The sequence below is a fragment of the Mastigoproctus giganteus genome, chromosome 1 (genome assembly GCF_048544385.1).
Source record: "Mastigoproctus giganteus isolate SK-2022 chromosome 1, ASM4854438v1, whole genome shotgun sequence".
Classification (NCBI taxonomy): Eukaryota; Metazoa; Arthropoda; class Arachnida; order Uropygi; family Thelyphonidae; genus Mastigoproctus; species Mastigoproctus giganteus.
In genome coordinates this window covers 83,893,610-83,913,061 of record NC_143575.1, presented here as the reverse complement: position 1 = coordinate 83,913,061, position 19,452 = coordinate 83,893,610, and the positions used below count along the sequence as shown (strand labels likewise).

General features: G+C 36.9%; 1 protein-coding gene across 1 annotated transcript in view; it reads left to right on the top strand.

The window, feature by feature from the left end:
- The window catches only part of LOC150090948 (uncharacterized), a 385,861-nt gene that overhangs the window by 184,727 nt on the left and 181,682 nt on the right, over positions 1-19,452 (top strand). Inside the window, exon 9 of the mRNA XM_090378546.1 lies at positions 17,173-17,360. Within this exon, the coding sequence (XP_090234672.1) occupies positions 17,173-17,360 (188 nt within the window). The remainder of the gene's footprint in view (positions 1-17,172; positions 17,361-19,452) is intronic.

Genomic DNA, 19,452 nt, shown 5'->3' with positions numbered 1-19,452 from the left:
TACAATGGTCTTAGACAGTTTTTAATTCTATACAGTGGGACCGACTGATGATTGCCAACAGCAAATTCTAAATGGGAAGCATTCAAGGAAATAATCTTGGAAGCTACTAGGCTTTTTGTCCCAACATAGAAATACTGTTCAAGATTTAGGACTAAGTGGATTGTAGATGAACTAATGAGACTCATGGCAGAGAAGAAAAATGCATGGAATACATACACCGATGCACAAAACATTATGACCACCTACCTAATATGATGTTGGTCCTCTCCTCTGTGTGCAGCCAAAACAGCTCGTACCCCATGAGGCATGGATGCTACAAGATTTCTAAATGTCTTGTGGTATCAGGTGTCAACACGTAACAGCAGATCCTTTAACTCCTATTAGGTCCATGGTGAGACACCACGGATCGGAGTTGCTGTTCCAACACAAACCACAAATGCTCGATGAGATTGATGTCTGGGGAATTTGGAGGCCAGGGCAATACCTGAAAGTCTTCCTCATGTTCCATGAACCAGTCACGAACAATCCAGGTGGTATAGCATAGTGCATTATCCTGCTGAAAAATGCCGCCAGAGAAGACCGTTGCCATGAAAAGGTGTACCTGGTCAGCAATGATGTTTAGGTCGGTGGTAGACATCAGAATGCCTGGCACATGAATGACTGGATCCAGGGTGTCTCAGCAGAACATCACCCAAAGCATGATACCGCTGCCACCAGCTTATTTTCATCCCATGGTGTATCCAGGCAGTATCACTCCTCCAGGTAAACGATGCACACGTACCCAGCCGTCCACACCATGCAACAGGAAACGTGATTCATTGGACCAGATGATCTTCTTCCTATCACTCAAGGTCTAATTTCGATGCTCACATGCCCATTGTAGGTGCTGTCACTGGTGAACTGTGGTTAGCATGGGCAATCGGAGCAGCCTGCAGCTACGCAGCTCCATTTTCGGCAGGGTTTGATGTACTGTGTGTTGTGACACATTATTCCCGTCACCAGCATTCCAATTACCGGCAAGTTGCACCACAGTCGCCCTTCTGTTGCCGCGTACCATCCGGGAGAGCCTTCACTCACCTCGAGCATTGATGCGCTGTGGTCGTCCAACATCTCGCCAGCAGTTTGTGAGTTCCCCCTCCTCGGACCACTTTCAGTACATACTAATCACAGCTGACCGTGAGCACCCCACCAACCGTGCTGTTTCGGATATGCTCTTACCCAGTCATCTGGCCATTACAATTTGGCCTTTGTCAAACTCGCATAAGTCCGCTGCCTTTCCCATCTGAAGAACAAGAGTAACACTGATTAACAAGCTCAGTAGCAGGTGTTTTTTGTACCGACCCGCACACAAGCCATAGTTCACCTGCAGTTGCTGATTTGCATAACGACTCGCTGGTCATAATGTTTTGGCTCATCAGTGTATAAATTATCAGGTGATACAGAATACTATGGTAGATATAAGCTATTCTGTAATCAAGTCACAAAGGAGGTTATGATAAATCTTCCTTCTAGGATTTACTTTTGTAAATCCTTGAAGGAAGAGGGATGAATCAGATTGGTCCACTTGATATCGGTGGTTCGTTTGTTCATGATCCTGCTGAAATAACTGACAAACTGAATGAGTATTTTGCATCTACATTCATACGGGAGGAAGTCTGTAGGGAAGTGGAGACCAGAAGCTTATCAAACTCTAGCAGGGAGCTAAATGACTTTGTAATAACAGAGAGCAAAGTCGAGGAGAAATTGTTGAAGTTGAACATAAGAAAGGCACCTGGGGTGGATGGGATCTATCCAGTTATATTAAAGTAGGCGGCAAAGAAGTAAGCAAACCTTTAGCCATAATTCTGAAAGCTTCCTTGGACTCAGAGGAGGTCCCGTTTCTTTTGAGTCCAAGACACATCATGGGTTTGTTAAGGGGAGTCTTGTCCGACCAATTTGATTGGATCCTGTGATGTAGGATCCTTTGTGGTGGTCACAAAGGAACTGGATACAAAAAATAATTTTGATACTTATATACTTGGATTTCAGTATACTTGGATTTCAGGAAAGCTTTTGATACTGCTGCACATGGAAGGCTACTGTACAGATTCGAGCAGTATGGCATTAAGGGCAAGTTGCTACAATGGATAAAGGGATGGTTGAGTGGGAGAAGACAGAGTGGTAATCAGTGGACACTGCTCTTCGTGGACTAATAACATTCGTGGAGTCCCCCATTCCACTAATGTTATTAGTGGAGTCTCCCAAGGTTCGGTTGTGCCCCTTGTTGTTTTCTATATTTATCAGTGATATTGATGAAGGTATATCTGGGTTAATTTCCAAGTTTGCAGATAATACAAAGGTTTGCAGGGTTGTTAATGACAGTACACTACTGCAACAGGATTTAGAAAAGTTGAGCATCAGGCTGAGAGGTGGCAACTGAAGTTTAACATTGACAAATAGGGGTTATTGCATATGGGTATCAGTAACCTCCGAGTAATGTACCAACTGTGTTGTGCTAAACTCAGGGTAGTGGAAAATGAAAAGGATATGGGGTTAATTGGACAGTGCAGACAGGCTGCATTAGTAGCGCATGGTGTCTTGCAAATGATATACAGTAATCTTGCTACCAGGGATAACGAGGTGATTGTCCCCTTGTGTAAGGCAGTGGTCATACCACACCTTGATTACTGCATAGGTCTGAAGGCCTCATTTTAGGGAGGATGTGGAGCTGCTGGAATGAGTGCAGAGATGGGCAACAAGATTAGTGAATAGTGTCTTGTAAATCATTTACAGGACAATCACCTCATTATCCCTGGTTACAAATTACTGTATATCATTTACAAGACACCATGTGCTACTCTTGTAAATGATATAGAGTAATTTACAAGAGTAGCGCATGCTGTCTTGTAAATGATATACAGTAATCTTGCTACCAGGGATAACGAGGTGATTGTTCCCTTGTGTAAGCCAGTGGTCAGACCACATCTTGATTACTGCATATGGGTCTGGAGGCCTCATTTTAGGGAGGATGTGGAGTTGCTGGAATGAGTGCAGAGATGGGCAACAAGATTGGTGAATGGAACAAATGGTTGCTGTTACCAAGAAAGGCTTAAGTTCTGCAAATTGCAGTGTCTGGAGACTAGGCACCTGCAAGTTGATCTAATTGAGGTATCAGGCCTTGAATGGTTTGAGCAAGCTCAATGCTGATGAGATTCTTCCTCTTGCAGCATTTCTTCCAAAATCTTCTTTAATGTATTGTTCCTCCAACTGTTGCAATCTTCTTTGCTTACATTAACACTTTCTCCACAAATAACATTTTCCACAATTCTGTGGTGTTTCTTAAATTTATCTAGCCACCCAGTGCTCGCATTAAATTCTGTATGTTCAAGGGACTGTGCAGATTTCAGAGCTTGTTGCTTAATTATTAGACCCGATATTGGGATATTCTTTTCACATATCATTTGCACCCATTTTAGAACAGCTTTATCAACATCTTTGTATTACACAACTTAATTCGCTTCTTGTCTGCTCCTCCTTCAATTGCATTTAAAATCGATTCTCAATTTTTTAAAATTATAGATAAACTGCTTGCAGGTATGCCATATTTCTTCACATCTTTTTTCTTAAAACTCTGGTCAGTATCATAACAATCTTTGCTTTATCATTAATACTTAAACACTTTCTCTTCGACATTGTTTCCGCAATTGTAAAAATTACTCTACTGCAGCTCTTGCCAATACATACACCACAAACTTCGCTGTGCTGGCCATATAGTGAATTGTTAGTACCGCCTACTCAATGACATTCGCTTGCCAATTCAACAGTATCACGTGACCTTTCCTATCAGTCACTTGGAAGAAATATACGAGTTTGTAAATTTCTTTTATTCTGCTTTCATTCATATATACACAAAATAAAATTTATGATTAATGTATGCTGTGTGTTAATTTTCAGAAAAAAATAATACAAGAGCATATAGCCTATGTGATTGATGACGAACGAAATTAAAAAAAAAAAAAAAATTCACGAAAACCATCTACTGGGAGTCCAGTTAGATGAGAATGGACATATCATATAATGATTGATAGGAAGGTCATGTGATACAGTTGAGGTGAGCAGCAAATGTCACTCAGTAGGCGTTACTAAAAACCGACTATGTAGCATTCTATGTATTGCCGCCGCAGCATGCAAAAGGTTTACTGCAGCGAATTTCATTTTCCCCTGAGCCAACATCAATTTACAAATCTACCCTATTTATTGTAAAGTTTACAACCACTTTTAAGAAAACCCATTTGGTTTAATAACTGTAACAAAAATGAAACAAAGACCCTCCTACAGGCATCAATGGCCATGTGTTCACTAAAAGGATGATTATTTAATTTTTTTAGATGCTAATGCGCAATTTCGGAAGGAAGGAGGCAGTATATTTGAGCGGCTGTTTAGCAGTAAATGCTTGAAAATCTTCAAAAATACTTTTACTAATATTTTTAAAAATTCGTTATAGAGAGACTAACACTTCGCTATGTGGGGTTAATTTTACATGTAATTTCGTTTCAAGGTGCAATGTTTTGCAAAAAAATTCGCTATATAGAGAAATTCATTAAATAGAAGTTCATAATAGAGAAGTTCCACTGTATATACCGATGGCTCAAAAATAAGTACAACAGTATATCTTGAAACAGGCCTATGGGGCTGGGAATTTCCATACTATAATAATTAATGATAGACACCAGCCAGGAATTAAACTAAAAATTTACTATACAATGAAATAATATACAATGAAATATGATGCAAATAAAATAAAACACTGATTAATCATTGTATATTATTTCATTGTATAGTAAATTTTTAGTTTAATTCCTGGCTGGTGTCTATCATTAATTATTATAGTAAGTACAACAGTAGGTGCAGCAGGTAGTTTCTACTGTCTTTTCTAGTTCTGTATCCCTTCTGAAGGAATGCAGTGTCTATACTGCCGAACGTTTTGCTATAAAGAAAGCTCTAGATAGTGCTATTTTTTTTTTTTTGTAAAAAAATAGGTGCTGGTACTCATTCTTTGCTCTCAGGAAAAATTGAAAATTAAAAGGATATGAAAAGTACTCTCAATTTTTTTTTCTTGATATTGTTACTTTAGTAGTAATGTTTTTGGAATAAGAACAACAAATTTAGTATATTAACACAGTTTATTAAGCATAAATTTATTATTGAAGTATATAAAAAATAAGTAAAATGTGAGTAAAATAAGTAAATAAATCAGTCAACTAGTGCCGGGCACTCGGGATGAAGGGTCCGTAGTCACGAATGTCGTTAGTGTAGTATCTCAAATAGAGAGCTTTATGGTAACTGAAAAAATGTTTCTAGTACCCTGGCTTGGCCTAAAACTGAGGAACTAACGAAAACGTAGTCTATTTGAGTCTTTGCAGTTGTTGTGAATGACAAGGGTGGGAGAAGTGACTCAGACTTCTTCCTGGAGAAGCGATTTAAGTCTTGGGTGGGGGGGCGACTGGCAGGTGAGGGCAATGCAAGACTCCATTCAGGTGTCTTCCCACCACCCCCGCCTCAACACTGGCGCCTCCGTAGCCAGGTGGGAAGGAGCAGCAGTGCGTAGCACACGCTTCTTGATAGACTGGGGTTCGAGCCTGTCACCACCAAATACGGAGGATGTGGAAAGGTCAGGGAATGACCACCGCATATCCCGGAGTAATATGGCCTTAGTTGCTAATGCTCCTAAAAAACAAACAAACAAGCCCGCCTCAACACTGGCTCTCTGAGCACCTCCTTGCCCGGACAACTCCAGCTTTGAAAATTGTTAAAAATACTTCTCGTCGCAAAATTTATAAATCACCTTTATAGAATTATTAACTAACTATTTAGCAACCTTTTTGTCACCAAAAGAAGAGTTACTTAGTACAAGGAAGCACGCTATCGAAGTGCAATAAAACATTGGTTTTTTTAATTTTAACAAAAAGTAAATGATAGATTTCAATCGGAATAGTTTTCCCTTGATAAGCATCGAATAACGCATAGCTCCACTATCGACAGAAATACAGGGGAAGACAAGAAAATTACTCACATTTTCCTGTCTGGTGCCACCATTTTTTAATTTTAAAAATATTTTAAGATTATATTTTAGACCTACTCATTGAACTCTTTCCAGGTGTATAATAAGTTGTAGGTTGTCGAAAACATTTTGCCCCCCCATTTATCAAACAAATTTTTGTCAACAACGATCAATATGGCGTTATGTTGGCTCACATCATGTACAAACCCATGCCTTCGTTAGACTACAGACCCTAAAAATAATAAGTAAAAATAATTTCATAATAAAGTTTTTGTAGAATATTCCAATTTTTATTAAGTTCTCGTCCGACACTCTGTGCCAACTTTTTTTCTTCCTCCTTGTGAGTCTCTTGCTGAATGACGTTTCCGAAGCAGCCACGAATTGACATATTTTGGTGGATCGAAGCGGGTGAGCAGTGGGCCTACAATTTTAAGAAACAGTAGGGAAGAAACTTTTTGTCATCAACGAAGCTCTGGTTGGGCTGGCAATCAGATTCATTTGCAAAAATCCTCATTCACATTCACTTGCTTGCTTATGCGCCAATAAAACCCAAATCAAATCAAATCAAAATCAAACATTCACTTGATGAAATTGGTATTGTACTCAGAACATCCGTCAAGTGCTTCAATTCTTCCGAAACCATCTTTTCAATTAGGAATTCCCAAAATCCATGAATTGTATCTCTTTCATTTAACTGTAACCTAATTGATAATTTTCTAACTTCATTTTCACCATTTGCCAACAATTCATGTTTAGAGAGTTTAATACCTTTATTGTCCTCGTTTTCCTTCTCTCGTTTTCAGTATTGTCACTCGTTATCAGTATTGTCACTAGTTCTTAAATTTGAATTTTTTTCTTTTCTTTTTTTTTGATGAAACTGTCCGAAATGTCAGTTTCATTCGGATATTCAGGTACTGTGATCATGTAAACAGAGATGGGGAAAATTTACGGAAAAATGTGGATAACGCACTTCCGCAAAACAACAGATGATTATTTGTCGGGGTAAAATTAAATCACGCTCTCCTAATTTTCAAACGGGGTGCTTACAGTTGATTCATAAAGGTGTCCAACCTACAGCCTGCCCGGAAAGTGAACTAAAACAACATTTTAAATTTTGTTTTGTTCAGTAAATGTAATTGTGTATTGTACTTAATAAAATTTTTGAATATTTTCGATTTTGCTTTTACATGCAACAAGATATGGAAAATGTAACACACTAAAGAATTCTAACTTTGAATTTTTTTTAATATGGCCCTGTATGGTAAAAGTTTGGACACCACTGCAGTAGAAGGTGGACTAGAGCCCATTGGGGATATCCCTTGATCTGCTCACTGTTGACCAGCGCGACTTCTCCATATGTGGGACAGGTGGTCAGATAGGTTTTACCAGGTACTAAGTGCAGAATGGTATTCCCTTTAGCTCTGTTAATTCGAACAGTGCATACCAAGTTAATTCTCTCCTAATCCGTTCCCTATATGAAAATTTTATTCGCTCAATGGAAAGTATTTTAAACTCAACTTCCAAGGGAGATTCAAAATGATTCGCTATAAAAGGACTTCGTTAAACAGCGGTCCGACTGAGTAATTTAGAATTATAAAAATGGTTATACAGTTTTATATAGAAAATATCTTAACAATAGACAGTTAAAAATGCAAATTTAGTTAAATAATTTTAAGCTTATTTGAATAGTAGGTAAACATGCGAAAAAAATTTACGGAATATTACAAATTTTGAAGTGCACTGCATCCAAATATCGCTATTAATAGAGGTTCTGGTATGCCGTACCGTTGTGTACCGTCCCTTGAATGGTTTGAGCATGCTCAATGCTGATGGAATTCTTCCTCTTGCTCAGAATAATCACCTGAGAGGGCATAAATTCAAATTGAGGAAAGACAGATGTAGGATAGATGTGCGGAAGTTTGCCTTCAGCCAGCATGTAGTTGGTTCGTGAAACAGACTCCACCGTTTGTTGTGGAAGTTGATAGCCTAAATAGTTTTAAGGCTGGGCTGGACAAGTATTTGGATCGAACGGAGGGGTGAAATGGAAGCGGGGTTTTTTTTTTTTTTTTTTTGCTGATGCTGCATAAGCTTGCTTTCTTGTATCATATGCCTATGCTAATGCTAACTAACAAAAAAAAAAAAAAAAAAATGTACATATTGTCAGACTGCACTTACAGTGAAGCATACCTACTAAATTGTAACCATTACATTAATGCTCGAAACAATTTTCACGTTGCTTTCACATCTGCAAGAACCTTTAACATTATCTCATCTGATTGGAGACAATTCAAATCTAGCTGAGTTTTTTTGCATTCTTGAAGCAGACACGATTATTAAGCAGATTTTAACATTTCAACTGCAATAGTAAATAGAATCAGGCACAATATGGCCTTAGCAGCCCTTGGGCCATTAAACAACAAACCAAAAACAATAACAGAGTGGGATATGCATTTAGTTATACATTTTTGTAGTGGTAAATGATCCAAGTAAACAAACTTATACATTAGCCCCCTCCTCCCAAAAAAACTCATCTGTTACATCCCCTTGAACAATTTTTCTAATCTTTTTTCTGCACATCTATCCTGCAACCATCCATTTTCTGTTTAAATGTATACCATTTATGTGTGTTGTCCAAGGAGTATGGATACTGTCAGCGATCACAGTGTTCACACAATCCATTTAAAGTCTTAAAACACTTCAATCAGGCGTCATCACAGGTGCATAGTTTCCAGGCACTGCAATTCACAGAACTGAAATCTTTGGTAAGATCACTGTTTTGTTACAGTAGATCTGTATCTTTTAAAGTGAAGCTTCCAGACCTGTATGCAGTAGTCAAGGTGCAGCCTAACCATCATCTCATGCAATGGAATAATCACCTCCTTACCTCTGCCTGCAAAATTCCTATATATCTTTAACAAAATCTCATGAGCTGTCCTAGCAACTCATCTCCACTGCTTAGAGAACTTCATGCCCAAATGCAAAATTAACCCCAGGTCTGTTTCATTCTCTACTATTTGAGTGTGGTACCCCACACACACACACACTTCTGCAGTGACTTTGTCCCACCTGCTTAATTTTTCTAGGTCTTGTTGCAGTAATATGCCTTGATGTCTGTCATTAACCACCTTACCAACCTTTGTATCATCTGCAAACTTACACATTAAGTTTGATATATTTCCTCATCACTAATAACTATTGAAAACAGTGAGGACCCAATACTGAACCCTGAGCGATGTCACTAATGGCATGAAAAGCTATGCCCATTAATAAACACCCTCTTTTTTCTGACATGCAACCATCCCTTTTTTCATTGCTGTAACTTGCCCCTGACGCCACACTGCTCCAATTTGTACAGCAGTCTTTCATATGGAACGGTGTCAAAAGCTTTACTGAAAGCTAGAGTCGAACATGGTTATAACAAGCATCAAGGGACCAACAAAATTTCCTCGTTATAACCATTACTCACTATATCAATGATTAGTTAAATCTATCTACTTTTTTTTTTTAATTCTCAATAACTTGATATAAAGATAGATTCAAAAAATAAAAGAAATATTAGAGAGAGAAAAATAATATTAGTATATAACTACATATTATTTGTATTAATATGCTTGTATAAATTGCAATACATTTAACGTTAAACGCAATATATTAAAATGGGTGTCTCCGTAGCGAGGTGGGAAGGAGCAGCAGTGCGTAGCAGACGCTTCTTGATTAGACCGGGGTTCGAGCCCATTACCCCCAAATACGGAGGATACAGAAAGGTCAGGGAATGATCACCGCTTATTCCCGGAGCAATATGGCCTTAGTTGCTAATGCTCCTAAAAACCAAATAACAAACAAACAACAATATATTAAAGTAGCACCGCTTAATTTTCACCACTCACCTCTTGACAAATCTGCTTGGATGTGATGAGATTATAGAAGGCACATAACATTTTCATACTTTCATAACATTCCATATACATGTATATTTTAATGGGTTTAATTAATTTCATGTTTTAATTTTTTAAAAATTTAAATTGAATTAACTTCAGTAATGATTTAGTACAAGTAAGTCTCTCTTTCTTATTAACTATGTGCCTTCTATAATCTCATCACATCCAAGCAGATTCATCAAGAGGTGTGCTGAAAATTAAATGGTGCTACTTTAATATATTTAGTCATTATAACACAGCACATAAGCAGTCCTTAAACTTACAGTTATTAAACACAATTTATTTCTCCCTAATTAAAAGCAATACTATTTAATAATGAACACAATTTCAATTAGTCTTTTTATTTATGAATCTTAAAATTGATGTTTTTTAAAGATTTCACTTTGATATTTCTCAAATTTCCCCTTAAAACACTCAATGCATTAAAAGTCTCATTATTTTGCCTCAGTTCTTTCAAAAAAATTGACTAATGTGTCCATTGCACCTTGAGTTTGGGAGATTGTCAGCAATGATTTTGATTCACTTTCATTTGTCATATCATCATCACAGTCATCGTCTTTGTTGAGCACAGCATCTACAATGTCACTCTCTGTTGGAAGACCACTAGTTAACATGTTGTCATTGACTCGTACAAATTCATGAGTGTTATTGTTAAAATCTACAGTGTTTTTACGTAGAACCATTTGGATAATGGTAAGCTTTTTTCTTTGTTTCCATCAGCTTCATCTACGATTGAAATTTCATTTGAATTTAATGTCAATTTCTTGAAGCAATTCGATATGGTTGTTGAAGTAACGTTGTTCCACGCATCATTTAATAAATGTATAGCATCAAGTATCGATATTGACTTGTTAAGTTTCTGTTCCCTTTGACTGATTAAATGTAGAACTATAAATCTTTTATAAAATCCTTCAAACTCTTGATTTCACTCATGTCCATTGGTTGTAAAATTGATGTTGCATTGAGAAGTAGAAACATTAGCTAAAGTTGAACAAATTTTGAATCTGGGGATGTGCAGGACAGTTATCAACTAAAAATAAAATATTTTTCTTCTTTTTGAATAGCTCTTTATTCCAATCATTTACGTATTGCCGAAAAATAACAGCAATACGTAATTTTTAAATCGATCCAGCCAATCATTGTTACATACAAAATTGTTGCGTCCAAATTGTTTGGCAAATTTTTCCACTTGAGCCTTCAAGATCGGACCACCTCTTGAATATCCAGCACTTTGTGTAGTGAACCATTAAAGCAATGCTTCATCAACATTTGTAACCTCGCATTTTCTAAATTTTTTTTTTCTGGTTATGTTCTTTTCCAGTGCTGATATGTAAACATGTACAAGTTGTTCACATCTACAAGTTGTTCACAAGGGTCATTACTAACAGATTAGAAAGAATACTTGATGAGAATCAACCGAAAGAGCAAGCTGGCCTTAGGACAGGATTCTCAACTATGAATCACCTTCACGTAATATCACAGCTAATGGAGAAAGCAAATGAATATAAAACACCATTATGCCTGGCATTTGTGGATTATGAAAAGGCATTTGACTCCATACAGCATAAGGCAATGTTTCGGGCACTGGAAAGACAAGGCATAGATACCCCATATATTATGATTTTGAAGAAAATATATGAGAGTGCTACCTCCTTTATTAGACTAGACAAAGACAGTAGCAAATTTAAAATCGAGAAAGGAGTTCGAAAAGGAGACACAATATCACCGAAGCTGTTTACTGCTGCCCTTGAGGAAGCTTTCAGAAGATTAGACTGGTCGCAGAAAGGAGTCAATGTGAACAGAGAGTACCTAAACCATTTACGATTTGCAGATGACATTGTGGTCATAAGCCATGATCCCAAAGAATTAGAGGAAAATCTTAATCAGTTATGCACAGTTAGTAAGGATTTTGGACTAAAGATGAATATGGCTAAAACAAAAGTAATGATGAACAAGTATGCCACGGAAAGGGAAATAATGATTGAAGGAGCAGTAATTGAAAAGGTGCAGTCATATACTTATCTGGGACAAGTTATTAGCTGTAATAATGATAAATGGCTGGAAGTCAAGAGAAGAATAAATTTTGGATGGATAGCATTCAGGAAATATAGTCACATACTGAAGAGCAATATCGCAGTTTGTCTGAAACGTAAAATAATGAATCAATGTATACTCCCCACCATGATTTATGGAAGTGAAACTTGGGCACTCACCAAAAGAATGGAAGAGAAGCTGAGAACTACACAGCGAAGAATGGATCGAATTATATTGGGAATCAGACTGTTAGATAAGAAGAGAAACACATGGATTAGGCAGCAAACTCAAGTAAAGGCCATTCTTATCAAAACTAAAGAACTAAAATGGTCTTGGGCAGGACACATAGCTCGAAGACATGATGACAGATGGACTAAGAAAATAACAGAATGGTACCCAAGAGGAGCTAGAAGAAAACCTGGAAGACAAAGGCGGAGATGGATAGATGAAATTCACGAGTGTGTGGGTAGTAAATGGATGGCCAGTGCTCAAAACAGAAGGAGCTGGAAAGTTGCTGGAGAGGCCTTCATCCTGCAGTGGATTGAAAATGGCTGATGATGATGATGATCTAATTAGATTGGTCAGACAAGATTACTATGTAAGAAATCCATGCAGAGATTGCTGTATAATTGTATTACTGTTAAGATCACCCTGCATTTCTTCTTTGACCTGATTCCATCATAACTGCCATGAGTTATCATAACTGATAACTCATGGTTCCTGATTCCATCATAACTGCCATAAAAAAGAATCCATCTTTTTTACTTGATTTGACCTATCTCTGTGTCACCGTTGTAATGTAGATGGTAATAAAGAGTTTCTCCATTATTTTTAAAAAAATTCATTTTTTTGTCTTTATCTTTTCACAAAAAAAAAAATAATTGGAAATTTTTTTTAATTTTTTGCAAATTTCTATTTGTTTTTAGTAACCAATTGACCTTCAAGTGTAGTGTGTAGTGTGTAGTGCATGTTGCAAAATAGAAATATGGGATGATATCATTGTTCTCTGTTTTGTGCAGTCATTTCATAGTACTTGTGTAGTTCAAAGTTAATTAACATCATTCAGTCAGATATCAGAGAAGTACAATGTAAAATTTGTAAAATTTCAAATTACATATACAGAAGGTTTTCCACATATTGTGAAATCCGAAAAAAGGTAGCACGCTTGCCTTGTTGTTTTCTATGTAGATCTCAATGTTAGTTGGCAGGAAATGTGATGTAATCAGATATTTGCAACCAAATAAGCTTAAGGACAGCATCAGTACATAGAAAGGAATGCAAAAATGGATGTAGCATTTCATTGTGACAATGTCATATGTTTATTTGCATCTTTTTGTCGTAGAACATAATCTTCTGATCATGCAGATGTGGTGTTCCAAAATATGTTTTGAGATAGCAAAATAGCAAAAAAAAAATATGGTTATGGTAGAAAACAAAAACAACAGGGACTATTAGGAAAATGCACAGATAGGGAAAGAAGTAGTAGTGATGGCACTGAAAAAATGAGCATTTTCAGTTGCCACAGATGACAGTAATCAAAGTAGTACCAAGCTATATCCCATTGTGATGACCTTTGTACACATACACATTTTTGTAAAATGAAAATGCATATTTTTACAAAGACAAGTTTGTACCTCCTGTTCTTTGTACAGAATTAGCTAGTCTGAAAAATCCATGGCTTTTCTCAGCATGAGGTATGAACGTGTTATAAGTTTGAGACAATATTATTTAAAGTGCATATATGTTCAATGTTTTAGAAGTGAAAATATTGATGCTTAATTATTCTGCTAATGTAGCACCATTCTCAAAATGTAATTTGAGTTCCTCTTTCAATTAAGGTTTCTGATACTCTGTTCACTGAATATCATTTTAACTTAGAGTATTTATGGAAATTAATGTTTGGTTGTTTTTTAATCCCTTACCCTCAGTCTGATCATTATATAAATTTTGGTTACCTCCTTCCTCTGTTAATGATTGCATCCCATCTGATAAAATATAGGAAGTTTGTTTAACTTGGGCTTTCCTTTAAAGCCTAGTTCCTCACTGATGTGGTGCCTAAAAGCACTGAAACTGCTGTGTGGGGAATGGTAAAGGATTTTCGTATGTCTGGTTAATAGTCACTGTTTTTATAGTTTGGTTGTTGCTGATCCTGTACTTTATACAAAATTAGTTGATCTCAAAATCCATAGCTTTGCCCAACCTGTGGTATGAAATTGTGGGGACTTTTTTGTAATAAAAAAATCATCAAATCAGAAACAGCTTGCGCTCAGTGAAAACATTGGAAGGTGACTGCATGGGTATGGTACAACATTGGACATCTTCTGAACAACCTTAAAGAATGTGCAATTCCTTCAAAAAACTGTTTGGGTACTTAGTGTTGATAATGTGCCTGTTATGGGAGGTCTAAGCATTGGAGTAGCAGGGGCATTAAAAGAGGAGCTAGAGTACTTGGTGGTAATAGGCTGTCTTTTTGTGTGCTGATAAGGGAGTTGCATGCCCTCCTGTGCAAGTGGATGAATATTTGGTAGATGTTTACTACTATCTAAGGAGAAGTGCTGAAAGAAAAGATAGATTAATGCAGTTTCAGCTGTTGCGTGTCACTGAAGTAAAAAAAAAAAAAAGATTTTGAAGCATGCGTATATATTTTAGTGCACTTGTAAGCAGGCCTTCTGCCTACAAGTGCCTTTCTTCCGGCTTTTTAAAAGTCAAGCATTGGAAACTATGCCATCTTTTGACTTACAAAAAACTGTGCCCCATTATTTTTCCTGCATGAGAAGAAAAACTTCCCTGTTTGCAAATATGAGAAACATTCGGTGTGGGGACCTCCCGTGAATATAATTATGCTTTCATAGTTTTGACCAAATGTTTACTTGCCTCTTTTGCTGCAGCTTTTAATATAATTTAATACATTTCATTAGCCCCAGGTGCCTTTACTTTTATTCTCAACAATTTTTCTTTCACTTTCTGCTTAGTTATCACAAAATAAATTGTGTAAAAGTACATATTTTTAAATGTGACAAAGCACATAAAAATGCTTTCTATTCAGTGCATGCTAATTCGGACTTACTGCAGATAAAGGTGATTTTTGCATTACATCTAGCCAGGTGTGAGCTGCCAAACATATTCCAACAAGGTGAAACTACATATCACACCATAATTTCAAGATAGCAATTAGTCCCCACAGGGGGATTTTGTTTGTTTGTAGAACCTTCATACTTCTTTAAAATATAAAAAAAGGCACCTGGACTGCTCTGGTGTGGAGAATGATATAAAATTCTAGAAACAAGTGTCTGCTATACATTAACATGTATAGCAGACATAAATGCAACACACTTCTTCAGTTAAAAATTAGCAGTGGCTAAGTAGTGATCTGTAAGTAGTAAGCAGTTAGGCTGAGGAATCAACATTATGAATGCAGGACTGTTGCTATAATGAAATTTATGAATTACACAAGATTAATTATGGCAAATGTATTCCAAATAGCAATAAGGGATCTAGTGATATCAACCTGATGAATGACATAACATCACAGCAAAAACAAGGTAAATTTGCAAATAACATTTAAAACATCAGAAGTGCATAAAAAGGAAACAGCAAAAAAAATAGCCATTTGGTTTATCTGAATGGTCTTCACATAAATATGAGGACAATAAAGAATGATCGTAATTTTGAACAACCGTACTGCTTGCTATTTCTAGCTGAGCTGCTGAATTTAAGACCAAAGTAACAATATATGTGACACATGAGGAATAGTATGCTGCTCTCTAATTTTGTTTCTGTCTCAAAAAAACATCAGCTGAAGCATATGAAATGTTAAAAGAGGCTTATGGCAAATCTATGTTTCCATATGGCACAGCTTGCAAGCAATTTAGAATATTTAAAGATGGACATGATTCAGTCACAAAAATCAGCAGTTCTGGAGCTGCAACCACTGCTGTTACCACAGAAACCATAAACACTGCTTCTGTAATCGTGAGAAAAGATTGTCGAATAACAGTTATGCAACTGGCAAAGATGTTGAGAATATCATTAGGAAGCATGCATAGTATTCTCCATGGCCATTTGCATATGATCTGTTTGTGCATGCTGAGTTCCAAACCTACTCATACCCAAGCAACAGCAAGTTCATGTGGAGGTTTGTCAAGAGTTGCAGTGGATGGTTACTGAAGATGGTGAGGTTCTGCATAAGGTTATAACAGCAGATGACACAATGCTTCATCATTTCAACCCAGAGAGTAAACAACAAAGCTCTGTTTGGAAATCTGTCATCACCAACACCAAAAAAAAAAAGCAAAAGTTGTGGCTTCTGCAGGAAATGTTATGGTCATCTCTTTTTTTGACATCAAGGAATGGCTTACCAGCATATTCCATGTCATACAACCGTTACAGAACTATACTGCTTGCTTTGCAGGATCACATTTTCAGAAAACGACCACAACTGCACACATGTGGGTGAATGCTACATCACAATGCAAGACTTCACATTGGTCTTGCATTGTGATGCAAGACCAATAAAAAAAAAAATACTTAGTACTTTTTTATTATTATTTCCAAAATTAAAGGAGCTGCAAGGAAAATGTTTCCAGACATCAAAAGAGGTTGTAAAGACATCGGAGGCAATTGTCAAACGCACGTCAAAAAATGGTTTCCACCATGTGTTTGATGAATGGCAGAAATTTTGGAGTAAGTGCATTTCATCAAATGGAGACTACTTTGAAAAGGACCATCAAAATATGGATGACTAATAAGGGTATGTTGTGAAAAAAAAAAAAAAAAATATATATATATATATATATATGATCATTATTTATTTAAAAGCCATTGTAAGTATATATAATAGGATGCCATTCCATAAATTTAAATGTGCATTTCGTGTTGCTTGCATAAGCATGTTGTGAAGAAATTAGGCACCAACTCATCATTCAAATGGGCGTCTATGAGAGTTTGAGGTGTAGGGTAAATGCCCTTGAAGAAATTAAAGGCATTATTATATAGCACAAAAGCTGTTGGAGGCATATTTGCCATTGCAAAAAATTCTGTTTTTTCTCAAACTTATTAATTAGCATGTTTGATTTCATAATGATTAGAGAGAAATAATATCACTCCAAGTTAGTTTTGACATACCAGTAAAATGGGTGACATCTATTCTCTTTATATTAGATTCATACCAGTTTCCATCAAATCATCAGAATCGTGATATATCTCACCAACCATTTCATCAGCAGTTGCCTCCACCTGTGCACCCTCAACAATTTGATACAAATGCAGAGAGGATGTTTCATCGCTCAGAAACTAGGCATGTACCATCTCAAGTATTACCTGAAAGGGAAAGGCCACCATTTTCACAGGTGACTAATTTATTTTATTCAAGTATTATGATTTTACCTCATGTTCTTAATTACTCATACAGAAAGGCAAATAATTTGTAATGAGTTATAAACTTTTTTGGGTTCGAGGTTATTACCACTTTGACCAAGATTTTTGCAGCTCCACGAACGCTAAGTTTTCATTTACATTTAGTCATTTTATTGACTTAATTATTATACTAAATTATTTTCTATAAGTAGCTTTATAGTTCTAGCCATGCTCTGTGGTTTATTTTTGAATTTAGATAGTGATTTTGAAAGTTAATACTTAGTGTCTGTAGGTTTTACGTTCGTAACTTGCCGCCATTGTTATACAATACGGAATAGCGTAAGGTTTAACATAAATCTAGATAGCAAAAAACGTAGCACTGTATTAGAAATCTGTTAGATTAGTATAGTAATATCAATTATTCAGTGAAATTTATTAATCTTATTAAAGTTCATTGTTAATTAAATTATACTTAACGGAATCATGACCCAGACTAGAGCAGCAAAGCAGCGTTCACAGAATAGCAGAGTGCTGTGGCTCACGGGAGAACCAAAGGGGTGATTCTCCAATGCATCACAGTCTAAAACAATGTGCAAAATGTGAAGTGTTTGCAGACCTGTCTAGAACAAGACATGTTCTAGCCAAGGAGGATGTTTTTGTGTGTGCGCTAGATGCAGAGACTGTGAAGAAATTAGGCACCAACTCAGCGTTCAAATGGGCGTCTATGAGAGTTTGAGGTGTAGGGTAAATGCCCTTGAAGAAATTAATATGAGGGGCCCATCAAGCTCTCAACACCAGAGCTCACTCCTGTGCATCAGGCAACACAGCAGCAATCTCCAAGGCAGAATACGCTGGTCCCACAGGAACTAGTTATTGTTGGTGACTATTGTCACGGAGACCAGGAATATATTATGCAAAAAAGGATAGGGGAATAGGACCAGGGTATGTCTGCCAGGGACAAAAGTTGATAATGTTATAGGGCAAATATCATTTTTTAAGGGTGCAGAAGGTGATACTGTTGTACATATTGGCACTAATGACCTTAAGAGTAAGAGCCAACAGATTTACTTAACAAGTACAGGTCAAGTCTGGAAAAAAGTCACGAGTTGGGGTTAAATTTGAAAGTGTCTGCAATTCTGCCCAGACACGATAGGAGGGAGTATATGATGAGAGCCTTGTCAATCAATACTGCCCTTGAGAGATTGTGCAAGGCTCACAGTGTAGAATTTTTTTCAGCACGGTCTGTGCTTCTACTGCATCTACAGGGATGGAATACACTTAAATAGAAATGGTGCAAGAATATTTGCTGATACTATCGAGGCAGTGTTAGATAGGTCAGAAAACTGCTAGATTGGGGGAGATTCAAAGACTAAAAGATTAATGGTAGCCGCAGGCAAAGGCGAAAATGATTCTTGCACTGCTTCTATTGTAATGAGCAGCAACAGCAGCCTAGAGAGCAAGTTGCTGGGGACTTCAAGAGCTGCTGCGAGTGATCATGGAGTAAGTAAATACATGGGCTGTGTTAGAGTAACTAAGAGTAAGAACAAGTGCATGTATACTTTCATGTACACTAATGCTAGAAATATAGTAAATAAAATTGGTGAATTTGAAGTGCTGATCAAGACATCAAAGGCAGATAGTGTTGGGATATCAGAGATGTGGTGTCGCACAGATATAAGCAGTGCAGAATTGGAAGTTGTTGTTTTAGGGATTTATTAGGCGCATTGGCAACTATGGCCATAGTGTGCCAGGAATTTGGGAAGTACAATGTGTACAGAAAGGACAGACATGGTAGGAAGGGAGGAGGGGTTATGCTATTAGTTAAGAAACACATAAAATCTAAGTGCATCCAGTTGACATGGATGGACAGTGCAATGTTGAGTCTGTTTGGTGTGATATAAACACTGGGAAATGGAAAATGAGAGTAGGAGTATGTTATAGGTCTAGTGGCTCTGATGAGTACGATGAACAGTTGTGCAGAGAAATAGAATGGGCCAGCAGATTAGAATGTCTTATAATGGGGGATTTCAACTTTAGAGATATTGACTGGAACTTGTGGGTTGGTCACTCGCACACTAGAAAGAC